General features: G+C 36.4%; 2 protein-coding genes across 2 annotated transcripts in view; both read right to left on the bottom strand.

Moving 5' to 3' along the window:
• LOC115448689 overlaps window positions 1-772 on the bottom strand; it is a 41,703-nt gene extending 40,931 nt beyond the window's left edge. Inside the window, exon 1 of the mRNA XM_030176201.2 lies at window positions 350-772. The gene's annotated coding sequence lies outside the window, so the exon portion shown is untranslated. The remainder of the gene's footprint in view (window positions 1-349) is intronic.
• A 4,463-nt stretch (window positions 773-5,235) lies between these two features.
• Window positions 5,236-15,827, bottom strand: LOC115448685 (monocarboxylate transporter 14). The gene is made up of 7 exons (XM_030176198.2): window positions 15,690-15,827; window positions 11,796-13,257; window positions 11,277-11,520; window positions 10,834-11,090; window positions 10,227-10,448; window positions 7,146-7,431; window positions 5,236-6,485 (listed from the first exon to the last, which is right to left on the bottom strand). Exons 2-7 carry the CDS (start codon window positions 12,963-12,965, stop codon window positions 6,331-6,333), a joined length of 2,334 nt encoding a protein of 777 aa, XP_030032058.2. The 5' UTR covers window positions 12,966-13,257; window positions 15,690-15,827; the 3' UTR covers window positions 5,236-6,330.
• Between the last annotated feature and the right edge of the window lie 13 nt (window positions 15,828-15,840).

Genomic DNA, 15,840 nt, shown 5'->3' with positions numbered 1-15,840 from the left:
CGCGAACTCGCGAGTGCATTCCATAATTTTCCATAGCAATATCTTGTAAGATAAGCAAAGGGCGAAAACATTCTGCCGACAAAACTTCAATGAATACATTCAACCTTTAACACAAATAAAAATACACGAACAGACAGATTAACCTAAAAAATTCCGCAAACGTCGAAGTTTAGTACATTTATCGGCAATTTAACCACGAAATGAAACTCTAATGACATTATAAACATGCTCATTCATAAAACCGAGTTACTAAGCACCGTTGTGTCCGGCGCGGATAACGTGTTATCGCACGAATTTAACGTTTAAAAACAATGTTTACATTACAATACACATAAAATTCATAACATACCTCGATTTTAGAGACTTCACACACTAAACACAATATTGTTCACGAAATCAGCTGTTCACTGTACGTGTATGGGTATGAAACACGACGAAAAACGTCAGAGACGTGTACACTAGCGCACACCGACGCGGACTGAATAAACTAAAGTTGTGTATTGGTGTTAGGCGGGACGCGGCTCGGCGCGCCACAACCATGCCACCGCATTTTTAAAAACTCTTCTTTTTGTTTTCTTTTTTAATTGTTTTTTTTTTCAACACGTCCAGCCAGTACTGAGATGCTGGGACAAATATCTCGTTATCAGCACGTAACAATTAACATTTACTGACTGCTAGATATAATTGCTTGTTTTATACTTAACGACAGAAAGCAAATCCGTGGCGTTGATAACAATGGAATTTTACATCAAATATAATTAATTTTATTTCATATTAGTTGAGGACTGGTTTTTTTTATCTTGCATTACAATACAAATGTATTTAAATTATTAAATTTGAAACGTTGACGTGACGTTTCTTTTTTTAATTTTTCATACTTAAAAAAAAAAACATAAAAGAGGTTTCAAGCGTACCTACGAAATATTTTTATTATTATTGGAAAAACCTATAATTTATCATGATTCTATCGCATTTAATGTTCATTATACATACAATATTAATTGGCGATTATCAATCCGCGATAACAATGTTACAATTACAAATTATAAAATGCATTTTCATTATATATTTTAAATTTCAGAATTCAAAATAATTCCGTACAAATACGTCCGCCGCTAGCTAACACTCAACGGTACATATTGCAGTTCCTACTTCAATATAAGTACTTCTAGATCATATAGGTACACAGTACGTATATATTTATATTGTACCTATGCATTTATAGGCTGCTCTAAAACTATAGTAGATGTAATCTTGCAAATCAGATATTATTAACAATAATTTTATTTAACTAAGCCGCACAGACGCAGTTTTACAAAAAATATCCTTATCCTTATATCGAAGATAAGAGCAGGTAGATGCGTGTTGGATGCAAACAAAAATAGTTTTTATGCTTAAACACTTTCTTAGGTTGGTCGCTAGATGACAATAGACGACCACTTTTTTTTCTGGACGAAATTCTTTCCACACACACTCAAGATCCTGTGCCTCACACCAGGCTGGGGAGTTCCCCAGCCTGAGGCAGGTAGATCGAGTTATGGGTCACATCTCAAGTCAGCGTTTCGAATTCAACTCGTCATTCTTGATACGAGAGAGACGGGTCAAAGGCATCGTAAGGTGCGGTATCTTTATCAAGCTGCGACCCCGAGTACATACTTACCAAGTGACCCATTATGGACTTTATTAATCTCATTTTTAAGATAGGCTAGGTCGATTTTTAATTGACATTTTGTCGTATTATACAACGCCTCTATACTACAGGACATACTCATGCCTTTAGTCGTCGAAGGGGTAGGCAGAGGCGCAACTGGTGAACCCACTTTTCGAAATGCATATTCCGTACCTTCTGATAGGGTGCTGGCCTATCGCCATATCGGGCACATATTCCAGACTCGGGATTGATACTGAGTAGAAAAACCTAATGTCACTGCCCGACCCGGGGATCGAACCCAAGATCTCAGTACTGCAGACGTACGGTAATAGAACCACGCTAGCGAGGCAGTACCTCTATCAAATGTAGAGGAATTGGCAGTATTTAAGGAATAGGGGTTATACCGAAAAAAATATAGATCTTAGAAGGTGTTTATAGCATTCTAACACGACTCTACTACTTAGAGAATCACAAGCAATTAATACCCATTATAAAAATATTTATAAATAAGGTTTAAAACGATAACGAAGTTTACCTTTATATTCTAGGAATTATATCTTATGTATACATATAGATAATATAGTAATATACATATAACAGTTATATATAATGTTTTATACAATATTACCATTACTCATTGGGTATAAGGTGTATATTGCATTATCAAAGTGCACTATTTTATTTATGCTAGTAACTATAACTCTGCTTTGTATAGTAACTAAACGTTTATCACAGAGAGAATAAACTCCAATGAAGGTTCCACTCCATTAAATTGTTTTTAAATGTCGAGTCATTTAAATATTGGCTTTTTGAAATAAAATCTGCGTGGTAACATTTTTTTAATTCTCATAATATCACTGAAGATAGTGGCACAGCACAACATATACTAAATATCATATAATCATTATGACAAAATGGTAGTCTTTAAATTTTGTTTTAAGCATAATTGGATGGATTCTATTATCCTGGTAGTATTATTGTAGATGCAATGAAGTAAATTGGCAACATTGTACTCAGTTCGATCTCTACAATTAATTAGTAGCCTACTCAACCGCAACTGCAAGCTCCGATACGATTTATCGTTACGATATTTTTCACCTGACCGATGTGTAATGCCAATATGGCTCTTATAATATTAAGTTAAAAGTCAGCAGCACACCCATATTCCATCTGATTCCTTTATCATCATATCTACAAGATCACTAGCTGGCTGTATCACGCTAAAAATCGAATCACAGCTCTATGTATCAACTCATAAAGTCTAGATTTCTTTTACCCATAAATTCAACCCGATTGTCATGGTACCAAGACAACTAACATGTAATTCGACGACCTATACAAGTGTAAGCAAAGTGCATTGTATTGTGTTTATGGTGCCGGCTTCGAAGAAAACCTTGTGTGGCGCGCATAACAACACAAGGTCCGCAATGATTCCAGGTACGGATCAAGGTGGGTCGTGGGGGTCATGGACCACAATTATAATAAATTTTATATTATGATTTGAACTACAAATAGGTGTCTGTTACCGTATTCATCAATCGAATGTAATAATAAAGGAACAACATTTAAAAATTTAACAATAATATATCCTTATGCTTTTAAATTAGTGTATTATTAAATATAAATTCAGTTTGTTCATATTAAAAAAATATTTAATAGCCCATATACCGCGAGCAATACTATTTTGTCTCCTCTCTCGATATCCAAATCCATGCCGAAAAACTTTTGCAACGATCTCATTATTACCGATTATTTCGTTGATCCATTTGATCGAATGAAACAGTTTGCTTGTCATTTTTACGTATGACACATAAAATTTTAATCTGTAAATCAATGATATACAAAAATAGTGATTATCTTCGCCAATTTCGTACATTCTTACATATTGTTAAACAAAATTTGCCCACCGCGTCTGTCTGTCTGTCTGAACGTAAGAAACTTAAAAACTACCGAACGGATTTTGATAAAATTTGATGTAGAGATAGTTAGGGCATCCACGGTGACTCCCCATCCGTCAGTCTTGAGCTGCCTGCTTCATGATTTCTTATGTTTACGCGACTGTTAGACATTATAGTTAAACTACTTTTCGGATTCTATCGCGGTTTTTTATATTTTAGTTTTCTCCCGACGTTTCGAAGACATTGCAGCCTTCATGGTCACGGGGGACTGCTTGCTTCATTTTTCTCCAATTATATGCGGTTTTATCGCCCCGGTTATATGCGAGACTTAAATAATTTCGCATCGTACCATGCAGATGAAACCGTAATTGAAAGTCTATGGCCACCGCGTCTGTAGTTCCGGAACATTACTTTGTATGTAACATGTTTGTATACTTATACGGGTACTAGATTGGACCATAAATAATGTTAAATGCATGAGATGAAGTTGTTACTTATCAGCTCTTACTTTATAAGCAGCTGCAGTTTCTTCCTGATCATTCTAAGAAAATACTTGTGAGAAAATACGGTATAGAGACTTCTTCGTATAGAGTATTGTGAGCGCATTCGTTTTATTGAATAAAGACAGCGAAATGGTAAAGAGACATAGGCAGGGTCACAGCCTGACGGGGAAAGGATTGGGACCCCCCCCCACACATAAATTTAAAGTTTGTTCCACTATCAATTGATTGGTTATAGGCTGACAATCTACGGTAATTTTTTTTTAAAGGAATATAAATGTCATTTAATGCACATTGTTGTTTTTTTTTTTGTTAACCCCTTCAATACTAAAACTTGAATACGGCCGTGTGCACAAGTCATAACTTCTATGATAAATTTAGTACAGTATCTTATATAGAAAGTTTTTAATAATTATGGCAATGGGCTCTCTTTCTTTTACATCATGGGATGGAACTCATATGCCGAAAACTAGTTACCTGAATCCTGGTTACCACTCTATCTACCCTTTCAGGAATGAGCACGTGATGTATCATGTATGTCTCTTAAGATTTGAGGGCATTGCTTTTATGCTAGGATAGGCGTCAGGAAAATGTTCTCTCTGACAATTCTGAGAAACATTAAGGGCGTTATTTCAAATTCCTAGCTACGACCCTGCCATTAACATTACAGATAAGCCTTATCGCAATTTCTGTCAAACAAAGAACATTGAACTTTAAAAGAAATTTGTAAAAGAATAGGAGAGAGTCAAAAATAGACATACTGTTGAATTTCATCAATTTGACCGATTAAATACGGTTAACCGCCATTTTCAACAAACGACCCCAATCGCTTTTTTCGAACTATTTCAAAAATGGACCAATCAGAACAAAGTGTTTGTGACATGCTTACAAATGAGTTATTTTGATTGGTTCGTTCTCGGAATCGGATTGAAGATTGATATTGGGATCAGTAATTGAAAACGGCTGTTAGACGGCGGCGGTATCACGCCAGTTTTTTGTAAGTAACCACTGACTTACACAAAACCGGCGTCATACCGCCGCGCTACGACTGGGCTAGGGCAGGACCACACCTACCCCACCCCAGTCGCTACGCAGCAGTTTTATGAAAAAAAAATCCTATAATAACCCTGCAATATAACAGCATTGCATTATAAATCCAAAGAAAAGCATTAAATAAAACAAGATCTCGGAATAATATTTTTAATGATACATTTGACTACTAATAACAATAAGTTGATTAACATGAAGTTTTTTACCCTATATGTAGGTATTATAAAATACGGTTATTGTGCTTATATTTAGTAATAAATATGCGTCAAAAGAGTAACATTTTATAGAAATATTTTAGCAAGAATTTGCGTTACAAAAACTTATAAATGTGAAAAGTCGATCGCTTAATCATTCTGTACTCACAAATAGTTTAGCCCTTCATTTTTACTTCCATTCCTTTTCAAAGTTCTGTTTTACACTACATAAAGCTTTTCTGAGACCTTTTGTGGAATCTCACTTTGTTTTGAATATTATTGGCTACATTGTCCATCAAACTGCAATACATAGAATAATTTTTTTTTTTGTCGGTACTTTTCATATCTGCTATTAAAATGAGTATTGTACAATTCATTTATAAATAAATTAGTCTAAAAGTTAAAATATTTATAGAAGTTGTGAATTGTTGAATATAAATTGACTAACAAATAATTGACTAAAATAACTATTTTGAAAGTATTATTGACTAAAATAAGTTTATTAGTGTGCAGTACGATGCCAAAATTTGCTTCATAATAATATTTTGCGTTAATTTTTCATTATAATATTTTTCGTAATTTTACTCGACTTTTAAGTTTACCCTCGTTCAAGACAATAAACAGTCTGCCTCTTTCTTAATCCATATCCTTTAATTTCCCTTACCTGGAGTTAAATACAAAGACAAAAAAGCAATCGATTTAATAAAAATAATTTTAATAACTTTCTCTATATAAGATTATTTTTTCTGTAGACATTCACGTGCTCTGTGCAAGGTCCCAGAGATTAAGCTTTAATATCTTAAAAACTCTGTAGACCTATATGCATGGTCGCGTATTATCCTCACAATTTATCTATTACAAAGATAATTTATTTTTTTCAAATATCAAATTATTATTTCGTTTCTTCTCTAACCATCCATACTTTTAATTCTTCCGTTAAATCTAAATTCTCATCTTAGACCAAAATATATTCGAAGATTCTAATTTTGAAATATGCAAAAAGTTTTATTAAGTCAAAATTCCGCAGTTTACATCATTCAAGCCGAAATCCTCGTCAGCTTTTCGGCTCTTCTCTTCTCCTGGTAATTCTTTACGGGCTGGATGAACGATATCAGGATTCCGGCGACCACGATCCAACCCCCGGAGAGGTAGAACGACAGCTCCCAGGAATAAGTCAGGTCGTAGATTAGACCTAGAAGTAGTTGTGCCTCTTAAAATTTTTGTAAAATTCGGAATTCTTCAAAAAATTTCCGCTAACTGTTTATAAAATATTCATAGATACGATCTGTATAAAATATCATAGATAGAAATTGGAGCAAGTTAAAACTATAGTCATGGATGCAGCTGAAGTGACTATTGGTGTCATCGTAGGTATAGATTGATCAGACAATAAAAAACCTCACATGTTGTGGTAAATATAGGCCAATTTTTTTGAACTGATAACGAAAACATTAAATCGAAAAAGCAAAAGTGGAGTCCGCGAAGCAGGTTTTTTGTTTTCCTGGTTAGGCTATAATTGTATAAAACGTAATATTTACAGCTTATTGCTGCCATTTATGGCTGGTGCAACAAGTTGTCGGCGATAGACTAGAAATAGAATACACGTAGGAATTTAAGCATGCGCTTCTCTGGCACATTTGTTACTAAATCTTACTAATATTGGACTTTTTTGCTCAACATCAGTCTGGAGTCTGGAATTTGTGCTTCAAATGACGATAGGCTCGCTCACTATCACGTCATGGAAAAGAGAGGTGAAAGTACGGTGAAAAGGTGCACTGGATGCACCTCTGCCTATCCTGTCACGGATGAAGGTGTGATATGTATTATTTTTTCGTTTCATTTACTAACTTACCCGACAACGGCGGTCCAATCAAATGTCCAATCCCTTGAGCCAACAACACCAAGCCATACGCAGATGTGAAGTCATCCAACGACACCAATTTCACCAACAGGTTTGGAGTGAAAGTGAACGAGGCAGCGAAGAGTAGCCCAAACGCGCAGGATATTGAGGCAAGGGCCCAGTAGTTGGAGGCCACTGGTGGGATGGCTGCCACTGAAGCCCCACAAAGGACCAGGCATGTAGCGTAGAGATTCCCGATAGAGACACCAGGGAAGTCCCCTATCCAGCCAAGCCCCACCTTAAAAATAGAAGATTGTTTTGGTAAGACTGCATCTTATATTCTATCTTTCTCTTGCTAGACACAATCTCAGAGATATCAGAGTAAATCCCTTCATACATATTCAAAAACTTCATAATAAAAGACGTATGGAGGTAATTTTTTTTATTGCTTTGAATGACGAGACGCGGTTGCCATTCGCCTGACTGTAAGCGATACAATCGGCCATAAATAGTAGAAAACCATCAACACCTAGAATTAGAAGTTATTGTTTGTTATTAGACTGCGCTCGCCATCCTGAGACATAAGATGTCAACTCTTATTATTTCCAGTAGTTAGACTAGCCACGATGTCTTTCAAACCGGAATACAACAATGAGTACACACTGTTGCTGGGCGGCAGAAATAGACATTGCGGTGGTACCCACCCAGGCGCACTCTCACATATGAGAGACCTACCACCAGTAAATGTAACCCTATTACGTATTAAAGGTTTCTCTTCACTGTTACTTGCTAGCGCTATAATACCTATTTTTAGCTCAAACGAATTTGCTAAGTATTTCATTTCCTTGCGTGATAGGATCGACTTTCCTTAACCGTGACCATGCTTCAATGTTCAGTTGCATCTTAATGCATGCCACTGTCGATCTTAATACAGGAACTGTGGCCAATGTCACGTGAGCAGCATACTCTCATAAAACATCAGTAAATGCATTGAATCTTTAAGTGTTAACGTTTTTAAGATCCAAGATTGAGTGCGATGCCTTTACGAACATTGCAATAAATTTTGACCACCTGATTTAATTTTAACATATAAATATATAAATACTTTGCGCTTTAATTCTCTTTAAATATTTATTTCAAAGCTGAATATAAAACATTTTTGCACATTAAGTACACAATATACATATATAAAATGCGTTTGCAACTGAAACATCTCATCAAAATTCAAAATAATTCTTTAATAAAACTAGTCCATTTTAGCATCCAATTCAATATCCAACACGTATCAGAGCATAGATGTTTACCTCAAACCTAAATATTTGTGCCGGCTGTTTCAAACGCCCTTGCCAAGCATCAACATTGGCAATATTTGGCAAACTCGTTCACCTATTTAATGTAAATTTAAATTGAAATATTTGCGGTTTGTGGTATTTGGCACGGAGCGGGACCGGCCGTCGCCAGACGCTGGGAACTGGATATTTTCTATTTCTGGCCTCCTTGGTTATCTGTCACAGGCATCACGTTCAGCCTTGAAGACTCGTGACTAGATATTTTGATGATGATTTAAAATGGTCAATGATTTCTTATGTTTACGCGAATGTTAGACAAAGAAATAAAAGTAATTTACGAATTCTATCGGGTTTTTTCATATTATTATATTCTTCCGACGATTCGAAGACTTTGCAGCCTTCATGATTTCTTCAGACTTCCCCATGTGACCATGAAGGCTGCAGACTTCAAAACGTCGGGCGAAAATAATAATATAAAAAACCGCGATAAAGTCAGTAAAATCATTTTCTTCCTAAAGTCATGTATGTATGTATGTATTATGAATTATCGCTTGTTAAGATAAAGGAAAACATCGAGAGAAAACCTGCATAGCTAAGGAGTTTTTTATACGTGCATGGTAAATTAAATCCACTGAATCTGGTGGTAAATGGAGTGGAGTCCAATAGAATGTCAGACTGACGAAAGAAGATTACCCCTCGGCAGTGGACATAATACTACTACTGTTATACTGTTCGAATTGGCTAATCCCGAAACGCTACACACTTACGTGGGCCACTACAGCGGATTTTAATACCTTGTGACCGGTAGTCGCTATTCGAGTGGATGTAAAATATATTATCCTACCACCAGCAAGAATTTCGAAATTATGCGAAGTCTTTCAACCTGCACTAAACCAGTGTGGTGAACTAAATCCTTAATCCTCTCAGTAGTAGAAGAAGCCCGTGTAAGCAGGATATGATACAGGACTGGTTTTATATTATACAGGATCATTTCCACATTGCGTTAATAAACTTTCGTTTATTAGCGGTTATAGTTGTTTTCCCACGTACACGTCTTTACTTCTGGTTACATTGTACCAAAAATCATAAATGAATAACGCATATTATCACCAAGATCTTGGTTTTACATTTTAATGTGTTGAACACCATGTAATTTAGTGCGAACATGGTGTGTGCGTATGTATTTCTTATTGAAAGTGTGATGTTGCCGCTGCGACGAATTCAACTAGACTAGTAGGAGGCTACCGAGCCTCCAGTGATAGCGGTAGGGCCCACCAACTCATATTGATGCTGCCGTGGTTGCTAAGCCGGGAAATCGCTTGTACACCGTTAGCAGGGTACCCCCGGTGACAGCCGCGGCAGATCCCCAAAAAAAAACAAAAAACTAGACTAGTAGTAGTGGCACAATGGCTGTAAAACTACTAAAATGACTTTTTATTAATATTTAATTTGTTCAAAACTTACATATTTTTATTTTACATCTACGGTTCGAGTAAATGTTTTTAGTGCTCTTTTCAAGATAAAAAGTATGCGGTATAATTAAGTAAAGCAATGGCAAAATGACCCTGTATATAAAAGTTCACTGTTAATCCAGTGCGATATCAGAAATTCTTAAGCCCCATACACTACTCGTATATCTCTTTGAAACGCGCTTCTATTCTTGATATATATCTACATAGCCCTAGCCAATACATCAATGTGATGGTTTGATTTTTTACTTCACCTTATTGGGAAAAAGATAGAGGAAATGTAGCTGAATACTCTTTTTTATATTTCTGAAACTAGCTGATAAATGCATACGTACCATTCCAATAGTATTAGTGATTCCAATAAGGCTCAGCATGAGCGCGCCGTCGTCTTCGGTATACCCCTTGTGAATCATATGCTCAGCGAGATAAAAGTACGGCACGATGAACCAGACGAACAATATCAAAGTACCCAAACAGAGGAGGTTGAACGTGTGGCGTTTGAACAAAGTCACGTTGAACATATCCACGAAACAGCTCAAACAGTCTTCGTACCATTTCTGGAAGACATGCAATGATATTAAACTATTTATTTCGCCGTCAAGGAAGCCTGCCTGACATAAGTCCCTAAAGATTTCAAGATTGATTGAAACGACCTTCATCCAGCGAGTTCCTGAGGCCCTTATCAGTTCTTCTATCCACCTTATGATTCAGACAAAAAAAATATTGAACCCAAATACATTACATAGCACATAGATTAAATTAGTTTTTACTGCGAATTAATTTCCGTTTTCAACGCAATTTCTACCACAGAAAAACGGGTGATGTTGAGTGAGCTAGATAGGTGGACTAGTTCCTTTTGAAATAAAACTATAATAGAGTTTTTATAATAGTTTAACTAGAAGTACTACATACGATCACCACGGAATAGTGTTATTCACATACCTCTTCCTTCTCGTCTATAGAAATCATGGAATTCTTGAATATATCAGGACATGATGATGCCTTCAGCCGATATCTCTTTATATTCAGCATCGCGTTTCTATGACTGATTGATGTGATCGGCATCTTCAAGTCTTTCAAGTAGTGATGATTCACTGACAGCTGTTTCTTCAACCAATCCCTTTTATTCTCCTTGCTATCCTGTTTCACCAGTTCTCTATCCTCTTTTGACTCTGACATTGTTTTTCTCATCACTCTTTCTGGAATTACAATTATTTATGTCAAACTGGAGTAAGATAGCTACATCTTCTTAATTTAGCATTGATTTGATGCAGGTTTATTCTAAAGCATATTTATGTAAACCACTATCGAGTATGAAATACGTGCTACTTACACGACTAGAAGTTACATATGGATAAATACATTAAAACGCATTGAATTCTTACCTAGCCTAGGTGTATTGACATGCAACTCCTCTATTTTAACTTCTTGATCGTCACATTTATCGGAATAAGTTCTTTTCACAGCGTTTTTAATGTGTGCTACAACTGGTGGATCGTTGCATCCCAAAGTAACTCGCTTTATGCCAGGATTTGTATCTGCAGCTTTCATAAATGCTGGACATCTCAATTCTTTACCGCATTCTTTGCTCGCGTTCTTCAAAAGTGTTTCCAGCATTGTTTGTGCAACCTGAAAGTAGCAAACATTAATTTTTGCAGAATTGCAATTAAAGACATTCATTTTAATAAATGCATAAAATTGATCAACATACAAACTAGTTTTGTTTATCCTCCTCAAGAACAAAATATAAATAAAAATGACTCCTCTTCTACAAAAGGCCTCCAATGAAGCAATTAAACTTGACCTTAGTGCCATCTCGTATGATTCGTGCAGGCAGTAAAGATAAGGTGGCAATAAACCACAGATCCCAAGTAATTGGGGTCAGAAAGCAGATAAAGGCTTACCTTATCACTGGTAGTCAGGTACGTTGGCATATCAACAACGGACTTTGACCGTTTCTTGTCACTTTTTCTTAATATACTCTGGCGTCGAATACTCGCTGCCTCCTGGCTTATCACCTTCTCAGCCGGGACCCCTCGCTTTATGAGGCCATCCATGATTTTTCCTCGCGTTGGTACTTCGAAATCAGAAGTGTAAGGATTTGCTAGGGACAAAGAACTGGAATTCTTCGTTTCAAGTTCCCGTTTTTGTTCTTTAGCGTTTTGTCTCTTCTGTTCTAATATCCACCACTCAGGATCTCTCATAACACAGCCGCAAACGCATAAGTTAAGCAAAGTACCTGAGAGTAAAAGAATAGTTCCTCTCCATCCGTATTCTTCTATAAAATATTGAGTCATAGGTGCGTATACAAATGTCCCAACACCAGTTCCACAAGCTCCTAGACCAACAGCTAAATTTCTTTTCTTTTCGAACCAGTAAGCGATTGAAACTACAGCAGTAACATACACTAAGCCAAGTCCTAAGCCAGCTATCACGCCGAATGTGACCATCATCATTTCTAAGGTTGTTGATATTGATGCCAAAATGAATCCAATAGTTGAAATTATTCCGCCAAGGATGGTCATACTTCGACAGCCATATCTGTCTACCAAAGCGCTCATTATTGGTCCAGATAGAAGAGGGACGGCAATGAATAGGCTTCCGATCCACGCTGTCGTCGATTTGCTTGCTTGGAACTCTTCCAGAAATTCGATGTACAGCAGACCAAATGAAAAACTTATACCGTCAGCTATCATTGAAATTAAAAACGAAGATAACACAACGATCCATCCCCATCCACCGTCCGGGATAGCGACTTTAACGACTCCGATCTCACATTTTTCTACATCTATATCGCCATCTACAGGATTATCTATAATCTTAACTTTGTTATGTTCTTTCAGATTCTGTTCCTCATTTTTGTGCGTAGTCACAAATTTTTCTCGAGCACTAACATCCAAATCAGGGCTAGAGAAGGAAGTTGTGCCAACACTTGTAGTGTCACCTTCCTCTCCCCTGCAGATGCCTGACGTAGACTCCGACAACAAAGATTCCCGTACAGCACCATCTCTTGACTGCTCTGCAGTTCTTGGAGTACGACTATTCCTTAAAAGGAGATCCCAATCACGCTCCATTATACTTAAATAAAATACTTTAACAAAATACTGGCAGTTTGTTTTATGGTTTTCTTTTTTTATTTTCTTAAGCGAGGGTCGCGGGCTGAGTATCTGCTGGCCTGTCTAGCCACGCTGTTGAGTTTCAGAGTGTTTGGTTTATTTTGTCTGGGGACCATTAAGAACCTGCCGTTGGCCTGATGATCGAAGAGACGACCCATACACGCGTAATGTCGGCTTGCGGCGCTGGTGACACGCCGCGAATCGACAGGATTCAATGTCAGTCTTCTGCGTCAATTAGGTATTGATGCATCTGAAAATAGTAATTAGTCTTCTCAGATAAAACGATAATTAAATGATTTAACATCCTCTGAAGCACAATAGCAAAAGACACATCTGAAGAAAATGTACCTATTAGTTTTTAAATATAAGACAATATTGCATGAATTGCACTTGACTGAAGGCAGATAAGTGCGAGCTGATTAGATCGTATCTTACGTAGCAGGGCTTCAAGGACATGACGCAAAACCTACCCGACACAACGTAATAAAAACACAAGATTGAATCACTATCTACCTTTACCTATAAAAAACGTTATATGATAATAAAAACTGAGAACTAATTAGAGTAAATATAGTAATATGTAAACTCTTTACGTTTCATAGTTTTCTGACTATAGCAAGCGTTAATGATGCATTTAATACTCAGCTAATAAAGGGAAACGTATGTCTCTGAACATAATATTACTATTTACTATCTTTGCAAACTCAGGTGGCGTCGTGAATGGTTCTAGTTTTTAAAACGTTTTGTACCTAATATCAATGTAATTACGGACTCCAAAATAAAATTGACAGTTGTTCGATAAAGATCTATTTTTACTTTTAAGTTTTCCATTCTGTCATGAGTAGGAACTGCAAGTGTTATCTTTAAGTAAATTATTTGTAATTTGATAGCGTCTTGTAAACGCAATTAAAATTAAGAATAGTTTGTACAAATGATTTTAATCTCGTGCGCCTGTTAGCAATGACAGGGCTGTCCAAAAACCGTAAATACAAAAAGACATACTTTAAACACACACATTACGCTTTTCTCCCCGAAAGGATAGCAACCAGGGCACCCACTTTTCGCCCATGTGTCCATCCCATGATTTTATAGGAGGCGAGTCTACGTCATATCCGGCATGAACTCTAGACTCTGAGCTAATTCTGAGCAGAAAAAGCCAATATCATTGGTCGACCCAGGATGCGAATCCAAACACCTCCACCTACGCCTGGACTCTTTTTGAACACCCCTGCCGGACGGCCCGCGGACGCTCTTCAAATTAAGACAAATCTGGGAAATTCCAGACGGATGGCAACCCTATACATCATAGACAGTTTTATCAACAATGTGAAAGCGCCGCCATGACCAAATTGTCTCTATGCTATCTTTTGACTAACAAATTTTTGCTGCAATATATTACGCAGGACCGTCCACATGCATTTACACTTGCGTTGCGTTATTTCAATTGTTTAAACATACGACTTGCCTCAAGATTACCAATATTAAAAATTTTCAGGCTCTAGGTGAGGCCTATGTTGAGCAGTGGACAGTTATAGGCTGATGAGTTGAGAAAAATTTGCAGAAGTCAGCTTGCCCTGATAGCTTACATGGTTAAAATTGCTTACTGTAGTCGACTTTTGTCGAATTTTCTTGCTCTAAACCTCGCTTTAAAGTTAAAGAAGGTATTGTTTTTTTCCAACTGATGGAGGAGGGTAATTTTATTTATTTATTACATTTTATTACAAAGAGTATAAAGGCGGACTTAAAGCCGAAGGCATTTTCTGCCAGTTAAACTTTAGGTGGCGCCGAGACTAAAGAAGGTGTACACAATTTAATTTTACCTTTGAGTTTTGTAGAGTCATTGACATTATCAAAAGCCTTATAAATTAATGTAATAAAATTAACTCAAAAATCTTCCTAACATCATATTTTAATTACCTACCATCACGTGGCTCATGTGTTCCTGTATTTTCTTTTAAAATAGCGATAATGACAATCATACTATGTTACAATTAAAACGTGACAAAACTGATGACCCTCAATATAAATTAAACCAAACATAATTTTATCTGCAATTATTATAATTTAGTGTTTTATCACTGGCGCCAACAATTAATCTTTTGCACAAAAAAGTCCACGATTTTTGCGAATTGTTCAAATATGTTAATTAACGACAAATATAGGCCATTGCATTGCATAAGCACGTATTTACACTAATAATTTTTAAAAAAATAAGTTAACAATTATATTATGTGAATTCGTGAGTCGGTTTGTGTATAAGTAGGACTATTGAAATGATTCTCAAAGTTCTCTCACTAAGCACAATGTCTATTTTTGAAATGAAATAAAATGATTTTTCATTTCATAAGATACTTCATGATCTAAATCTTGTTCGTGGTTCCGCGAGCAGTAGTTCGTCCCCAGAATAAAAACAACATCCTACAGCACTCAGAAATAATGTAGTTTCCTAAACTTGAAATAATTTTCAGAATCGGAACACTTGTTCCAGATTACAATAGTTTAAAAAAAACATTGCTTCTTACCTATTTATTACCTACCATATACTTAGTGCAAGGTTTACAAAACTATAATTATTTACTACTTACTTACTAACACTGGTGGTCCTACCGTCAGTCGACTTACATATTTCTACACAATTTTACCACAAAACATTTCAATCACTTTTACCTCTACAATATTTACCTGCACTTCTATTCTGATGTGCGAAGGTAGCCTTGAGACTAGTGCACACGACAGGATCACAGCTGTTTATGGCTCAGAGCAAAGCGATCAATACAGGGGGACAAGGAGGTTGTCGGGTGGCGCCCTCTCATCCACTAGAATACCTGACCTT

Source organism: Manduca sexta, chromosome 12 (genome assembly GCF_014839805.1).
Source record: "Manduca sexta isolate Smith_Timp_Sample1 chromosome 12, JHU_Msex_v1.0, whole genome shotgun sequence".
Lineage (NCBI taxonomy): Eukaryota > Metazoa > Arthropoda > Insecta > Lepidoptera > Sphingidae > Manduca > Manduca sexta.
This window is presented reverse-complemented; position numbering and strand designations above follow the sequence as displayed.

What these genes read in the sequence shown, in the direction of transcription:
- LOC115448685 (XM_030176198.2), bottom strand. Translation starts at nt 12,965, where the DNA reads ATGGAGCGTGATTGGGATCTCCTTTTAAGGAATAGTCGTACTCCAAGA. An exon ending in TGTCAATACACCTAGGCTAG is followed by an intron (nt 11,091 to 11,276) that starts GTAAGAATTCAA and finishes TTGTAATTCCAG; the next exon opens with AAAGAGTGATGAGAAAAACA. An exon ending in GATTGGACCGCCGTTGTCGG is followed by an intron (nt 6,486 to 7,145) that starts GTAAGTTAGTAA and finishes AACTACTTCTAG; the next exon opens with GTCTAATCTACGACCTGACT.